The sequence below is a fragment of the Mustela putorius genome, unplaced genomic scaffold (assembly GCF_011764305.1).
Source record: "Mustela putorius furo isolate JIRA1106 unplaced genomic scaffold, ASM1176430v1.1 tig00003854_pilon_pilon_pilon, whole genome shotgun sequence".
Taxonomy (NCBI): domain Eukaryota; kingdom Metazoa; phylum Chordata; class Mammalia; order Carnivora; family Mustelidae; genus Mustela; species Mustela putorius.
In genome coordinates, this window is record NW_025422006.1 from 6,549,479 (window position 1) to 6,566,997 (window position 17,519).

The following is a 17,519-nucleotide window of genomic DNA, read 5'->3' on the forward strand; positions in this document are numbered from 1 at the left end:
TATTCTCCAAGGCCCAATCCTGCTGGCCATCCTGTCCGGTGGAAGGGCTGGGCTTGTTTCCAAGGAGGCACTGCCCGACACCCACACGGAGCTCAGCTCCCTCGGAGCAAGCTCAGATCACTTGCAGGGTGACCAGAGCAGACACATCGAAAACAAGAAGCCCCCCACCATTGGAGAAGAAACTGAACATACATTCATGGGTGTCTAAGGCTCCCTCTCTCTCTGGTGTGGATTTGAATCTTGGGGATCCTTTGTTAAAAGCTCTTCATTGGGAAATGTAAACACACACAAAATTAGAGAGAAAAATGTCATGAACCATCTTTACCCATCATGTAAGTTTCAACGCATTCAAGTCGTGGGCAACCTGGTTTCACCTCTACTCCCACTTACGACCTCTCCCCACTCAATAGTGGATTACTTGGCAGCCAAGCCCCAGACATCATACAACTTCATCTGTAAATCTCTAAAAGATAGACTTCTAAAAAGAAACAGCTGTGATATCATGAGATATAATGATATTATATTATATATATAATTAAATATATAATATATATATAATATAATTATATAATATATTATATATTATATAATTATATATAATTAAATATATAATATATATATAATATAATATCATTATATCTCATGATATCACAGCTGTGCCTTTTTAGAATCATGATATATAATATCATGATTAATATCATGATATAATTTCTTATTATTACTTCTTATTCTTATTTCTTATTGCTACTAAATTTCTTATTGTTACTAAACAGTTAAATTTCTTATTGATATTAAACAGTCAGTTCCAAATTTCCCCCTCTCCATTTTTTTTATTTGCAGTTTGTTAAATCATGATCCAAACAAGGTCTACATATTGATGCATTTCCTAAGTCTCTTCTAATCCATATGTGTTTCTTGAGCCTTTATAGTTATCTGAAATTGGAACTAGTTTCCAGAGAAGGAGAAGAGCAAATACAAACTTTTAAGTGGATGTCTGTAGTTTTACTTTCCTGAGTGAGTGTGTGTGTGTGTGTACATATATATATATATATTTAGAGAGAGACAGAGACAGAATGGGAGGGAGAGAGATAGTGAGAGAGAAAGACAAAGACAGTAGGAGAGACATCCCTCTCTCAGTTGACGCAGGAGATCCCGAGGCCCACACTCCATCTGCCGCCTGTGCTGGCATTATGTGAATGGATAAATCTCATCCCCCACCACCATTTTTTTCATAATTGATTTTTAGTTGGATGCCCAACTAAAATCACTTACAGCCTAGGGAGATTGAATGCGAATTCTTCTGTGATCCCGAGGACAGGGGCATCTTTGTAGGGACCAATACACAGGATGCCTTTCACAGAACCGAGAGTGAATCAGGGGAAGACGTCACCTCACAGAGGCTTGGTGGTTATGTTCTCCTTTTACCTCTCCTGTAGGCTCAGTCATAACTTGGATAGAATAGTTTACCTCTCTTCTCATTCTCCTCGCCAGGAAATAAACTCAAGGTCATACTAAATAGTTTCATTAATGTGTTTCCAAAAAAAAAAAAAAAAAATCAGCAGGGGTGATCATGTCAAGGTAGCCTCAAATTTTCCTTTCTTCCGTAGGACCATCTTTGGAGGAAGTTCAAGTTACAAGGACAAATGCGATTTCTGTGTGTATGAGCTTCAGAATATGAAAGGCTGGTAGAGGGGCCCTCCAGCATTTCAGACATAGCAATTTACAAATAATTGGCACAATCATTACAAAGCATTCCTCTCCACTCAATAAAGCATACCTAGGACCTCTTCTAGACTATAACTTCAGTCCTAATCGAGTTTCTGCATTGTTCCAGAGACCATAAAACAAAGTTCTTTCCTCAGAGTCCGTGATTCTTTTTGTAATCAGTGCAAGCCTGGACACCCTCTCATTCAGTCCCCCAGCAGGGACTTCAGCGAGCGGACATCCCACTGGGCATGTCCTCCTCACTCCTTACTTGTTTTCTCTCTCCTGGCATCCACGTGGGGACAGTTTCTGACCTACGGGCACCTCCACCATGGAACTGGGAGGAAACGGAATGTAAGTAGAAATCGAACCTATCAGGTTACTACTTCTTGACAAAGTTGGTAAAAAAAAAAAAAAAAAAAATCAAATTTCTATGGAAACTGAAACCACACAATGTGGTTGCTTATATCATCTTTGGATTTCAATTCGATGGGCTCACACACAAGGCAGTCCCATGTAGAAACATAAACAGGCAACTATAAAGGTTGGGGTTACGGGGCTGGGATGCCCATTCTGTATTTTAATTTGCCTGTTGAATCTTGAACAAGATACTTAACCTTCCTGACTCTTACTCTGCAACCTGAAGAATGGCGGCGATAACACTGCCCAAATTATTCATGTTTATTTTTAACCTGCCTCATTCAGGAAAGGATTTGAGGCCACTGCAAATGAAATAAGTAGGTCAGAAAACCAAGGCGGCTGGAATATAAGGAGAAAGAAGGAAGGAACAAAGGAGAAGTAAATGCCAGTAAGTAAGCCACTGGATTTAGTAGCTGCAAACAGAAATTTGACCTGAAGTGAAGACTTAAGAAGAAGCTGTGCACAGTCGTCTAAGTGTTCCTGCTTCCCCAGTGGATGCAACTTCTTCTCTGTCTGTAGGCTTGAGAGACAATTTCCCTCTGGATCCTCAATGAAGCAGCTGCTGGATGAGGAGGAGGTCTGTGTCCTCGATAATATTTGCACAGTGGACATCACGTCACATCTCGTGACTGCGGCCTCCCTTACTAGGCTTTTTTTTTTTTTTTTTTTTTACCAACAGTAAGCTCATCCCAGGGCAAGTCAGCAAACACAATGCCCAGGGGTGGGGGCTTTGCACCCCTAATGGTCTTCCTGTTGGATCCGAAAATTAAATTTCTAACATTTAGAGGCAGGGATGATGGTTTATCCCTTGGGCAAAAATGCCCCCAAATTGTGGATCCTGCAACTGAGCTTTCAATAAATTTCGAACAGCAGAGCTGCTGCTGTCGCCAGTTTTGGTAAGAACCAGAAGTACAGACATTCTGACAGATAGAGGAAAGGCACAGAGCCTTCTATTAAGTATGAGGATACTAAACAGACTGGAGTCACGGTCATTTCCCATGCTAGCCATCTGAAGTACCCCAGGGAGGGACCACAAGGCAAAGCCCAAGTGATCGCACTGTCCTCGGTCAGCTCCAACATGGAAAAAAGTAGGCAACTGGGATCCTGAAGTTCATGCGTTAAGAGCACAGGTATGTGGGCATCTGGGTGGCTCAGTGGGTAAAGCCTCTGTCTTTGGCTCAGGTCATGATCCCAGGGTCCTGGGATCGAGCCCAGGCTCTCTACTCAGCGGGGAGCCTGCTTCCCTTCCTCTCTCTCTGCCTGCCTCTCTGCCTACTTGTGATCTCTGTCAAATAAACAGATAAAATCTTAAAAAAAAAAAAAAAAAAAAAAAAAGAAGAACACAGGTATGTTCTTTTAGGCTGGAATGTTTTCAAAGCGATTCCCTTCAGGTTGTTCATAGAGATTATTTTTTACAAAGATCTTAACACTCGAGAATATCAAAGTTCAAGTAGCGCACGTCTTGCTGGGTTCACCCCCAAAACAGACCCCCAAATAACTGAATGGTTTGACTCACAGAGTGAGGTCACTACCTGCAGACCCTTGAAATGTTGGGAGGATGAAAAGAGACAAAAGTCAGTGAAAGTGTTTTGTAGAGAGCAATGAAAATCCTGGTTGTTATCACTGGAATCTCTTGGCAGGACTGATTAGTAACTGACAGCTATCGCACAGGCCTGTCCTAGGGAGGACAACGGCCCAGAAATCATACAATGAAGCATCCGGACAGGGCTATCTGGTCACGACTAGATAATATTCTCCTGGAGACTCAGCTTCCTCCCTGAAGCTCTCCAGCACCGGGAGGGTCGCACCCACCTCGTCCACCGACGGGTACAGGGCAAAGAGCTCGGCCTGCCGGTTGGTCCTCCGGGCCTCTTCATTCTGCTTCTCGAAGTCCTCGGCGCTCACCTGCTGCAGGAGGTTCTCCAGCCGCGGGTCAGGCGGCAGGCTGCGGAGGTCGAAGCCACAGGCGGTGAGGGGCCCTTTCCCGGTCACATCGCACAGCACGTTTAAGGGGCGGGGACGCGCCTGCGGGAAGAGACCCATCGTGTGAGAGGGAGACGGTGGGTCCAAAATGAGAACGCGAGACCCCAGCTGGTCTCACCCCTGCACCCACGGAGGACTGAGGATCGGGCCTCAAGTGGCTTCTGAGCAAACCGGGGGGTCTGACAAAAACCACAGCTTTGCTTCCTGGCCCGAATATCCTAAAATTAAATGTCTCCTTCCCACCTAGAAGCAGGTAATTACTCCTAGGATGTGGATAAACCGGTCCTTGAGGAGAGGTCTGAGAAACAGCACTGTGTTCCTTTCTGTTTGGGGCATGTTGTCTTCCGGAGGGGGGGAGCTGAATCTCTGGGGCACATCGCTCATGTCCCATGCTCGGGCAGGACACAACTGGAAGAGGCTGAACAGAGAGAAGTCTGGGGTGTGCAGGGACCTCATCCTAATCTCAATTTCAGAATTTTCTAGTTTCTAGCCGAAACTAGAAAATAAGATGACCCGAGAGGAGCCTTCCCAAAGAAACCTTCCAGAAATTCTCAGACTGAATATTATGCTTCTGAAGACTGGGATGTGGGGCTGGGAATATTCTTCTGCAGGACTTTCATAGCAGTTATAGGAAAAAGCACCAGAACAAAAAGCAGAAAAGCCCTTTGCTATTCAAAGGGCATCCTCTTTTAGCCGCAGTGTGTTTGAAAAAAAGAGTCTGAAAGCCTTCACAAAGCGGATGCTTTATTCCGTTAGGAATGTTCCGGTAATGGGGAATGGCAAACCCAACCAAAGACTTGGCAAAGACTATATAACCACAATCAGCGATATATCATAAGAATATAGATGAACTGTTATAAATAACTATAAACTTAATGGTAAAATGTTCTCAAGTTCTACTAAATGGATGTGTCACTACACAATTTCTCTATAAAATATCCTTCCTGTGACATCCATCTACCTTAAAAAAGTGTTACTCTGCTCGATCATAAATGTTACCTAACTGAATGTGCTAGCAATAATTAATATTAGTACTTTAATTACTGATTTTTTTGGCTTAGAATTGATGAGGACTTTGGGAAAATGAATTGAATTTACCAAGTTTCTTTGAAAGGATGTCAATAGAGATCATCTCCAGAATTCATCCCAAGGATATGATGGACAAGTGAGCAAGGATTGTGAGGACAACAGCATCTCTGGAACATTGTAGTATCAAAATAATAGAAAGTGTCTAAATATCTCCCCAAAGAAGTAGTATTCAAAGATTTGGGAACTTTCATATAATGGGATGTTATGCAGCCATCTGCAGAAAACCCAAGTAAACATGTATCCCTGGACAAGAAAGGTGATCACAGCACAGTGTATTGCTAATATGAAAAGGGAAGGTATTCAGTATTATCCATAATATCCTCTAATTTTTATGGAATATGTGTGTACCACGGAGGTGCACCATACACGGACTGAACTTCCGTACATTCAGGAACCTGGCCTCCCCATTCCACTCAGAAGGTGCCCAGAATGGGAGCGACATGGAAGGTGTTGCCGGTTGTCTCACAGTCTGAGCATCTCTGCACAATGAGTATTAGTCAAACACGTTTGTGTAACTTGGCTCTACAACCTAGTTGATGACTTAATGGAGTGCTGTTAGCATGCCAGATGAGGGTGCTTCATGGGGTGATGGTCATTTACCCATTGCTCTCTGTTCCAAAGTTTATACTCAGCTCTGTGATGCTGGGCCTGGTCCTCAGCAAGGCACTATTTCTGCTTTGCCACCTCTCCTTTTGGGTTCTGCCAGTAGGGGGCGCTAGAGGGAGAAGGGACTTGGCGGCTCCTGGAAAGTTGGTCGTGGCAGTGAGCTCTGGCCTCCAGCGAGTTTGGACGCTTCCAGAACCATCCTCATCTTACCTCCTTGGAGGTATGAGCACCAGCCAGTCAGGCCCTTCTAAGCGGTCCAAGTCCAAACTCCCAGACCCCGTGGAGTATTTCCTCTGAGATTCCCAAGACACGGCCTCTAGCTAGGTCTGGCCCTCCCCTTGCTCTAAGGATCTAGGTTCTGATAACTCCAAACTCTTCCCACCAGACCCGTGGTTTCCAAGTGTGGTCTTGGGACTAGTAGCCTCAGCATCTCCTGGGAAACGCTAATTAGAAGTGCGAATTATCAAGCACCACCCCGACCTACTGAATGAGAAATTCTGGGGTGGGGCGTGGCCCTGTGGGTTCAAGCAAGCCCTCCAGGGGATTGCGATAAAGATCCAGATTTAGAGCCTCTGCTCTGGGCCCAAGCCACAGGATGGCCTGCTGTTTCCAGCTCTTATTTCTGTAGGACCTGAATTCTCCCATTTGGTTCTCTCGGTCTTTCCACACTGGTTAACCAATTCCTTATATTATATTTCCTTTGTTGAGATACCTGGTGTGGCTTCTGTCTGACCAAAACAAGGAAAAATTCAGTTGCTCATGATATAAAATAAAAACTGAATTTAGTCAAAATTCCCAATGAAAAATCCCTTAAAAATCTACAGAGTGCAGATGTCCCATGCTTCAGGAAGCCCATCATATTCAGCCCTGGAACTGATGGCTGATTCCTCTGCAGTGCTCAGATTAAGTAGTCAGCTGGGCGGTAGAGACCACACTGTTGGAACATAGGTATTATTGTAAAACTCTCTAGTCATTTACCATTCAGCGTGGTGAGATGCTTATAATGGGAGAGCCTGAAAGCTTAAAACTCCATAGGTGTTTTAAATTTCAGAAGATGCTCTATAAAACTTGAACAAATTTCTTCCCCTTTGTTTTATTTTTCCTATTTATAAAATGGACAAGTTGGAATAGAGCCCTGGCTTTCTTTAAAATTTTTTTAATTGTGCTAAAATATACAGAATGTAAAATTTTCCATCTTCATCCTTTTCTAGAGTATAGCTCGTAGGGTGAAGGACATTCACACTGTTGTGCAAACCACCATCCACAATTCTTTCCGTTGGTACCCATTTGTACTACAGTCTGTACCCATTACAAGATAATCTCCATTCCTCCCACTCCCAACAGTCCTGACAACCACCAGTCTATGTTTGGTCTCTAGGAATCTGAGGGACTCTAGGACTGAGGGACTCTAGGGACCTCACACAAGTGGAATTATATAATTTATGTTCTTTCATGACTGGTTTATTTTACTTAGAAGGTACGGGCACTAAGGAAGAGCAGGCATTGACCTAAATACTTAACACATATTAACTCATTTAATACTCAAACAACCCCATGTGTTAGTTACTATTTGGTGTCATTGTGACCAGTGTTATGGACTTGAACATTTGTGTCCCTGAAATATTCATGTGTCGAAATCCTACTGCCTAACAGGCTAATGGGAGGTAGGGCCTTTGGGAAGTGATCAGGTCATAAAGATGGGGCCTTCGTCAATAGAATTAGTGCCCTTATAAGAGATATGAGAAAGTTTGTTTTCTTTCAGTCTCCACTGTGTGGTGATACAACAAGGTGTCTGCAAACCAGCAAGAGGACTCTTACCAGAAATGAAATCACTGACACCTTGATCTTGGAACTTCCCACCTCTGAACTATGAGAAATAAATGTCTGGTGTTTTAGCGACCCCAGTCTATTGTACTCTATTATTCAGCCCAAGTTGACTAAGACAGTTCACTTCCCTTCAGGCGCCTGGGTGGCTAGTAGGTTAAGCATCTGACTCTTGGTTTCAGCTCTAGTCATGATCTCAGGGTCATGAGATCAAGCCCTAAGTGAGGACTCACATTCAGTGGGGGGTCTGCTTGAGATTCTCTCCCTCTCCCTCTCCGTCTGCTGCTCCCCCCTCACATGAATATGGTCTCGCTCTCTCTCTCTCTCTAAAATAAGTAAAAAAAAAAATGCTTTAAAGAAAGACAGCTTCCCCTGAATAATTAATAAGTACTTGTTAGAGAAACTGTATAAAATTGAGAAAAGATACTTTTTAAGAAGACACAAGAGTCCTAGTACCCCAAGATACTGCCCTCTATATTTCTGTAGGCATGCCTTTCCTACCAAATTCAAGAGTTGGATTCTTGATTTTGGGTTAACATATTAGTATTTCCCATAGTTTCAACATTCTCTTCTAAGGTTTCAGGGGCTGTGTGGTTTTAACGGACACACACAGTATATATGCTCAACTACTCCTCCACAGAACCTCTGCCTGAGTTCTCAAACTTTCCAGTTAACCATGGCTGTCCTTTTCTAGAGCAATCACTCAAATATATCCAACATAGTGTATCAGATTCAAAACACTACTTTGCCTCGTTAGCTCAGCTGTTTCCATTTTTTCCCCAAAGGGTTTAAATATTCTCAAACAAAACTAATGTCAAAGTCAGAGAGCTGAGATTCAAAATTGGAAGAGACCCACTGCAGCCCATTGTTTCCCACTGAGCGGACTCAGGTGGTAAAGTAACTTCCCCAAGATCAAACAATGGTTGACCAAGATGGCGGCCAAGCAGCTCTCCTAAGGCGCTACTCCCTTTACACCAGCTGGTCTCCATACCCAACACTCCTTTTTCATGTAAATATTTCCTCATTCCTCCTTTCCCCTTCTGAAAGGTCATGTACAGATGATATAACTCACTTACATACATATATTTCTTAAATAAACTCAAAAAAATTTAATGGAATGACGAACTAAAAGTAAAAGTTAAAATAAAACGAGATGGCTTTATTATCATCCTTGTCTTCCAGGGAAGGAAGCCCAGAAAGGTTAATTATCCTGCCTGGGGCGACGGAGTTAATATGTGGCAAAATCATGAAGAGAAACCGGGCAGACTGGCCTCAGTGTGGATTTTCACTCAGTCCTCAGCCTGCCTTAGAGGCCCCACTGTGTCTCCTCAGGAATTGTTACCGGGGGTGGGGGGCTGCCCCCCTCCAATTCTACCTATTTTCATTATTGAATTTGCGGGTTCTCATTTGAACACCAACTTCTACAGCTACAAACAGGTTTACAAAAAAAAAAGTCAGCTAGTAGCATTCTTCCTACTCTGACATTCTCTGACTCCAGCCCTTTCTCTAGTTCAAACACCAACATCCTGCCCTGGGCAGAACAGCCCAGTAACCTGGTAACCATGTTTGTTGCTAGAAAATACCTGTGTGCTTGGTTCACGGCCCTCCAAGGACTCTGACTCAAATGTCTGTTTCTGCAGCGTCTTGTGAAAATCTCTTCGGGATCCAGACTTTTTAAAGCTGCCGATCTCCGGACTGCCTTGGTTTCTTTTGTTGTTTATGTTGTTGTTGTTACGTAATTTGGAGAGAGAGAAAAAGAGAGAGGTACAAACGCGTTAGATTAAAAATAAAAGTAATGGCTGGGAGCAGATGCGGCGCTGAGAAATCTTGCAAAGAGAGGACCGATTGTGACTCCTCACATCTAATTATGCACCAGGCCTAATACAAGGCTCTGCTGTAATGAGATACAGACTCGCCTCCTGGCTGGCTCCTTATTAAAGGCAGGAACGGTCTGGGAAAATGCCACTTCGGAGGTGTGGTCATTTCAGCTGCGGGCTATTTGGCTCCAAGCTGATGCTTAACTATGACCCTAGTGTTAAGAGGCTGAAATAAATCTAGCAATGTGCAGAGCAGCAAATAAAGATCGTTTGAAGATTAAAAATAGAGGAAAACTTTGAATGTCCCCATCAGCGTGTTTCACAGTGAATTAGAAAGGCGGGACATGGTTAAGAAAAAAATAGAAATAAATGACCGACAGGCTGAAAATCTCTGCTGTCTCAATCTCCACCCCGTGCACGCCATCAAAGCGGGGTTTCAAAACCGTGTAGCTATGAAAAGGGTTTCAAAGATAATGGCTAGCCCTGTTACTGGGGAAAGAAATTAGACCATTGTGAAAAAGGCAACAGATAGAGGCTGTCAGGTACCAACTGTAGAAAGCTACGTGCCTATTCCCCATTTTTATGACTCAAGGTCTTCTTGGAAAAGAGGCTCAAAGTCAACCGCACAGCCACACGCCCATGTGGCTTGATTTCTCCTGCTATTAGAAAAACCCCTGCATGAGTGGGTAAAGGATATGAAATAAGTAAGGATTTATTAGGCAGATCAAGCAGGAAACAGATCGAGCAGGAGATGTGGGAGCGTTACTCTCAATGATCCACACACGGAGTTTATAACTCTTTGGGAGGGCGAAGTGTTGGGTTGTGCACAGACTTGGTATCCAATCAATTGTCATTGATTAAGTTAATTAAAGGGGGGAAAAAAAAAGGAGATGTCCCAGGGTTGTCTACAGGGAGAACCAGCTCTGTCCTTAGATTTTACTGTGCTCTCAAGACAAGCAATTTGAAGAAAAGGAGACAAGAAATGGCCCCCAAAAGAGGGGCAAGATGGGCTTGGTGACTAATCCGAGTCACCGTCAGCTATAAATGGTCATCTTCGGGGTCTCCTGGCTGAACTGCCCTAAGCCCAAACCTGTATTCACGGGGCTGTATTCAGCATGCCAAATTGGGGAACTGAGCAAAGTAAGTAAATGAGTAAGGTACATTCCAAGTAAGGAAAAGAGAGTGAGCATTGAGAAAAGATTTCAAGAGAAATATGCAGCATAATCTCAGGCTTAGAATTCCTAAACCCCAACCAAATAAATAAAATGTAATATATCATCTTGTTCATAAATGTCAATTAGCAAAAAGTATTTTGGGGGACCCCTTCAAACAATTCCCCAGACGTAATTAACCACTTAAAATATTTAAGAAAATTATGTTGGTTCCAGTTGCTTTAAGTGTGCAAATGGCGGTGTTAAGAAGAAGAGATATATGTGTGAGCAAAATTTATTTTTTTTCGCAATTTATTTTCTACTATAATATTTTCTATGAACAGAGACCTTTGAGAGAGAGCCCCACGTGGGATTTCATAAACCTGCTAGCTTTTTTTTTTTTTTAACATGTTAGCTTTTTAAAAGTGATTCTCATCCACATAAACTTCCCCAGCAACACGCATGTGTGCGCTGGATGGATGGCTTTGCTAGTGGATAAAATGCCTTTTGGGACTCTCTCCAAGAGTTCAAAGAAAAGGCTACGTGGACTATAATGTCTTGGGGAAAAAGTACCCAGCGCAAAGTAGTGGTAAATAGTGAGCTGTGTCCTAAGATCACTCTCGTCATTAAAATACACTGAATCCGTGCCTGTTTTTCCTGAAGGATCCAGTTTTAAGGGGAAACTTCCCAAAGGAATTAAGTACTATAAATTAATTCTAGGGCCGCCTGGGTGGCTCAGTGGGTTAACGTCCAACTCCTGATTTTGCTCAGGTAATGATCTCGAGGTTGTGAGATCAAGCCCCGCCTCCGGCTCCTCACTGGGCGTGGCCGTGGAGCCTGCTTAAACTTCTCCTCCCCCACTCGCTCCGCCCCTCCCCACCTTTAAAAATTGATTAATGAATTAATTCTAAAATCGAATGCAAACAGTGAATTAAAACACTGTTTTCACACTTTGGTATCTGCCCTTGGCCTTCCTTCAGGCTTGTACACGCCAAAGGTTCAATGTCAGATGTCTCCTCACCAGGCCACCTGCTCGGGCCACAGAAATAAAAATCAGGAAGCAGCCTAACTTAAGACCGTGTGTGTCCTGACAACCAGCCTTAGCTTTATTTCTTATCTTACAAAGTACACCTATTTCCAAGTATTTACTAACAAGTGAACAACACACACACACACATACACACACACACACACACACACACACAATTACAGCTCTGCACTTGCCCCCATCACCCTCAGTCATTTTCCTCAGTGCCTCTATTTCTTCATCAATGACATATAAACACAAGGTGAATTCTAGGATATTTGCCCAGCTTTAAGATTTTATGAGGAAAAAGTTCATACACCATATCTGGAAACATTCAAACCAGTTTTCTTCCAAAGAAATTAGAGCTGGGAGAAGTCAAATTTATTTGGCTCTTGCTCTTCTGCTATTTTATGCAAATACTTTCTTTCTTTTTTGGTCTTCCATTGTTTGAACATTTTCTGGAGTTACTTAAATGAACCCCAAAGACACTGACAAATAGGCATTAAGAAAATGAGTCACAGAACAGTGTTAAAAGTTCACAACATAGATATATGCTAACTCTCTATATGTACCAGCCCTCAGCATTTTGGGGATGGAAAGCATTTAGACTAAAGTTTTTCATGGTTGTGTGTTTGAAACCAGAGCAAATGTTTCTCCCCTTCCTCGTTCCGGATTTAGCATCTACTTCCCCATTTTGAAGTCTCAGAAAGTCACAAAGCTCCCTTGTGGCAGCAGGGGTAGAGCTGGCTGGGGGAGAGGATAAGTGGTGGTAAGGATGTAAAGATGACTCATTTTAAAAGTGCCAGCCATGGAAGGCAGAAACCACCACCGGGTAAGTAGTGAGGCTGCTTGCTGAGTGACAGTGGCCACCAGAAACCGCAGCCTCGCTACCCAACGTGGGCAACTGAGCCAAATAAAGCCCTGCTCCTGTTGAACCTCTCTGCAGACAAGAGAGAGAGAGGGAAGTGGGCCAAGTGGTAGGAAATCTATTCTTAAAATGAACAAACCTACTGCTTCTGAAGAGAACTGCATTCCTTATCTCCAGACACTACCTACTGTTGTATATTTGGGAACCACACGAAGACCAAACATATTTTATTTATTTTTTGAAAAGATGTGTTAATTTTAGACAGAGAAAGAGAGAGTGCAAGCTGGGGGAGGGACAGAGGGAGAAGGAGAGAAGAAGACTTCTGCCGAATGAGAAGCCTGACATGGGGCTTGATCCCAGGACCCTGAAACGGTGACCTGAGCCAAAATGAAAAGTTGGATGCTTAACTAACTGAGCCACCCAGGCACCCTAAGACCAAACAGATTTTAAAGACCAAAGTCTTGAGAGAAAGTATGGAGTGGACAGAATTTGGCTCTAGAGGCTGGGATCAGGGTTCAGATGCTGCCTCCTTATGTACTGGCCATGAGATCGTAGGCAAGTGATTTCATTGCTCTGAGTCACAGTTTCCTCAAGGGTGAAATGCGGAGTAACACTGCTCATTTTGAAAGCCTGTGTGATGACTGGAAACAAATACACATACATCTTCTTCTCCTTCCTTCACTTCCCTTTCTTTCCTATCCCTCCCATACAATTTGGCACTAAAGCCATCAGAACATGGCAATCCTCCATGCCTTAGGATGGGGAGTAGGTGAGGAAGCCCAAAATGGGAAGTTGAAGGCCAAACAGGGGGAGGAGAACATGCATAGAAAAGGGCTGCCTGGCATGGAGAATCAGAACTCACCTGGGCTGAGGGGGGCGCCCACGCCTGGAAGAGCCTGGCATGTGGTAACAGAGTAGACATTCTACATAGAACAAAGAGGCATGCACCTGGAGGGGCAGCCTGCCAAGTGTGTCTCTATGGAGGGGTGGCCTGGCACTCAGTATCAGTGCAGGGCAAGCCACACAGCGTGGATGGTGCCCATCCATGGTACCTGTCGCAGGGTGTTAGTGTCAGAGCCAGCATATTAGGAGGAGGGTGACTGTGGGATGGAGAGTTGAGGTGGTTGCATATCAGAGGATTAATCAAATAAACATCATACGGACAATAAGAGTCATGTTTTCCACTACCTGAGAAGGGATAAAAATATGGAAAGGAAGAAAATTGGAACAAATACTCTGATGTCGTGTTGGAATTACATGTATCAACATGAACTCATGGTTTTCAGAACACATGTGCGTGTGCGCACACACACACACAAACACACACACTCCCTACCACTGTTCACTGAGAAGACATGGGAGGAATGACACTTTAATAGCAATGAGCACACTCAACACCTACAGCTTGGCTTCTAAGTACCACTTTCCACTTAAAAGGAGTCATATCTACTTGGAGAAATGACTGAATCCAGGGGTGAGGAAAGGAAACTCTAAGAGCAGCTTGGAATACCTTGTGACCAAAAGCAAGGATGGGCTCAATGGTTGTTTGAGGGCATGTGAAAAAGACAAAAGGACCAGTTGGAGGGATTCACACTGGTCAAAGTGAGGACAATATGAGCATCAAAATAAACCACAGAACTAGATTCAAACTTACTGAATAAAATAGGAAACTATGATTCAATGCTGATACAAATAAACTGAAAGTTTGGTGAGGAACTGGGCATTTTATAATCATCAAATCCAGATGGAAGGATTATTATGTCTAAAAAAATAATGGCCCTGTGATCTCAAGGTCATAAAAGTCAAAGAAAGATCCAGGAACTGTTCCAGAGTAAATAATACTAAAAGCATGTGACATCTAAATGCAATGCATGCCTTTCAACTAGATTGTCTTGCTCTAAAGGGCATTCTTGGGACATTTGGTTAAAGCTGAATAGGGTCTGAGAATTAAATGGTAATAATGTATCAATGTGAATTTCCTGAATGTGATGTCTATATGCTAATTATGGTGGAGAATGTCCTTGTTTGTAGAGATTACACGCTAAAGTATTTGGGGATAATGGAGAATTAGGTTGGCAACCTACCATCAAATGGTTTGGGGGAGGGGAAAAAGATCTTTGTGTTATACTTGCAAGTTTTCTGGGTATTTGAGATTGTTTCAAAACAAAAGGTGAAGAATAGACTGAGTGTCTGGCATTGTAATAATTCTATTAGTGGGTCCTATTTACCAGGCTGTGTATCCATTACTGTAGCTGCTGTGAGCATAGGAGCTCTCATATCCAGAGACATCTAGACATCTAGAGTGATTCCCTCTTCCTGTCAGCCCTCTAACTTCCCACGTTGGCTCGGTGGCTATGAGCAATGACTGACTGATAAAGGGGTACAATATTGCCACACCCTGCCTCAAAGCTGGACAGTGGGAAAACTTTGTACTGCTGTCCCTCCAGGGCACCTGTATGTTGGCCAAGAATTTTTCAGCAGTCTTATCCTGAGTTGACTCCTTCTGCTTCTCTTTCTTGCTTCCCTCATCCCCTTACAGGCTTTTCCTAAAGAGGATACTCTCAAAAATCATGTGCATCTGAATCCCTGCCTCAGGCTCAGCTTCTAGACCATCTCAACTAAGACAATCACCCACCAGCTCAATGAATAATAGTTATTATTAGTAGTAGCAATGACAATACCATTATATGTAACACCAATGCAAGTGTTACCATCTAGATGACCATATTTTATGGAGATGCTGAATTTAAAGTCTTCTAACATCTTTATTTGTGAATAATATCATTTTTATATAGGAACTTTACTTTCTTACCAAAAGCAAAAGTCGAACTTGGAGAAGCACTCACTTTAGGATTTCACTTGCAGAATTCTCCCAAAAGACCAATTAACACCCAAGTGAGGTTACTGTCCGCATTAAACTTGTTCCATTCCACTCCATCCCTTTTAGGAATTCTTAGTGGATTACCTTTCCCAGTCGTGCAGCTAAAACCGTGGTTTGGATTGGATTTTGGGACTTCAGTTTTCTGATGGCTTAGTAGCAATGATTCTCAATGAGGGTAATTGATGCTTCCATTTTTGATTGTCTCAATGACCAGGAGGTACTACTATATTTCACATCCTGAAATGCCTGGGGCATCCCACACAACAAAGAATGATCTCAACACATCTATCAGCATCCAACACAGCTATCAAATATCCTGTCTTTCATGGAGGTGAAAAACCAGCCTGTAAATATATGAGCCAGACCCCCAGTATTTTTGCACCAAATTTTCCAGCAAAACAACTACCATATAAATGTAGGGGGAATTAAACTCTGTGATGGTTCAATCTCTACCAAGAGCTTTCTCCCCTTTTTGGAAAATCACATTACTAACAGCAATGCTGCTTGTGGTCTTTGAGTCACCCACACAACACACCTGTTGTCGTCTGCTTTTGTAGGTGTGATACTTGCAGTGATGGTTCCCGCAGCTGCAAAGAGCTACTTGATCATGTTCTCTGATGGAGCTGTGTCCAAGCACTTGCATATTTACATACATGCTATTTAATGTATTATGCTTCTTATAGTTCTCCTTTATATAACAGTTGGGACATTTTATTAACTTTTAAAAATAAGAAAGTTCATGGGTGACAAAGATGGTATTATAAAATACTCATTACACAGAAAGATGCCGTTGGGTCTGATAGATCCAAGAACAATTGTCTTAAAGAACAGGATATGGATGTTTGCTTGCTAACATTTCATTCATTCTCCCATTCAACATATGTCTATAAACTATCTCCTGAGAATAAGGCACCAAAGAGGAATGCACAAAAGTCCTAGCTTTAAGGGAGTCCCTGTCCTCCGTGAAGTCATAGTCTAGTGAGAAATACATATTTAATAGGGGAGAGAAACATTCAGAAAAGTCATCAGAATGCAAGAGGCCCTCTGAAAGAGGGCTACCTGGGTGGCTCAGTCAGTTAAGCGTCTATCTTCGGCTTAGGACATGATCTCAGGGTCCTGGGATCAAGCCCCACATTGGGATCCTTGCTCAGTGGGAAGCCTGCTTCTCCCTCCGCCTCTGCCCCTGCCCTTGCTTTCTATCACTCACATGCTCTCTCTCTTGAATAAATTAAATCTTAAAAAGAAAAAAAAAAAAGAGTGCAGTGTAGAGTATGACAAGAGTTCCCAAGAGAAATACAAACAGCAGGCTTCGAAAATTTACAGAAGGGAGACACTTCCTCCAGCCAGGTCAGGGTAGGCTTCATGAAAGCCCTGGCCTTGGGGCTTCAGCGGGGTGTAGGTTCATGGGGATGGGAGGTGTGTGTCACAGCTCAGGAGTGGCTCAGTGATTTCCACAGCTGGATCACTCTCTGTAACTGCACAGGCTGACGAGCCTTGCTTGCTTCCTATACTTTTAGAAAGCAAATAGCTGAATACCTTGGCAGCCAGCACAACAAATGCATGTCATAATAAGCAATTATTGATCAGGGAGACATTTTTATGGTGTTTTGGGAGTAACTGAATTATATGCACTGATGTGTTTGAATTTTAATTGTTTACCAGTTCACTGGGAGTAAAATATGGAGTAATAAAACAGATGATACCCCATTCCTTGATGTCCTAGCTCTCCTTGAGCACGACCTTCCTTCAGAATTACTTTAATCACCCAGGATGAAAGACAAAGTCTAAGGGCTTTTACGATGTTGCTCATAACATTCCTGAAATGTTTCACTATCGCTGTGCATAATACACCGAGAATAAATAACATGCGAACAAGTTTAATTACTTAAGAGCTCGACTTTCCTCCAAGACACCAAACACAATGTAAGTGAATCACTCTTTAGTTCATGCAGAGAAAATGGCAGAGGAAATAATGCTTAAGTATCTAATGTGACCCCAAAGATGCCTGCAAACATCAGTCCAAGCAAAATAATCAAATATTTGGAAATGAGATGAGATGAATATGCAACCATGGCCCCATTCTATTTGTGAGATCGAGGGTCATTTCCAAAAGGCATGTAGAGAAAAACACTATCATTTTTAGAGCAAT

General features: G+C 42.8%; 1 protein-coding gene across 3 annotated transcripts in view; it reads right to left on the minus strand.

Annotated features, from left to right (window-relative positions):
* Positions 1–17,519, minus strand: part of DOCK8 (dedicator of cytokinesis 8) — a 202,626-nt gene that overhangs the window by 117,562 nt on the left and 67,545 nt on the right. For all 3 annotated transcript variants that reach the window (XM_045065055.1, XM_045065054.1, XM_045065056.1), the window contains 2 exons: positions 9,210–9,333; positions 3,937–4,149 (listed from right to left, as the gene is read on the minus strand). In XM_045065055.1, coding sequence (XP_044920990.1) covers positions 3,937–4,149; positions 9,210–9,333 — 337 coding nt within the window. The remainder of the gene's footprint in view (positions 1–3,936; positions 4,150–9,209; positions 9,334–17,519) is intronic.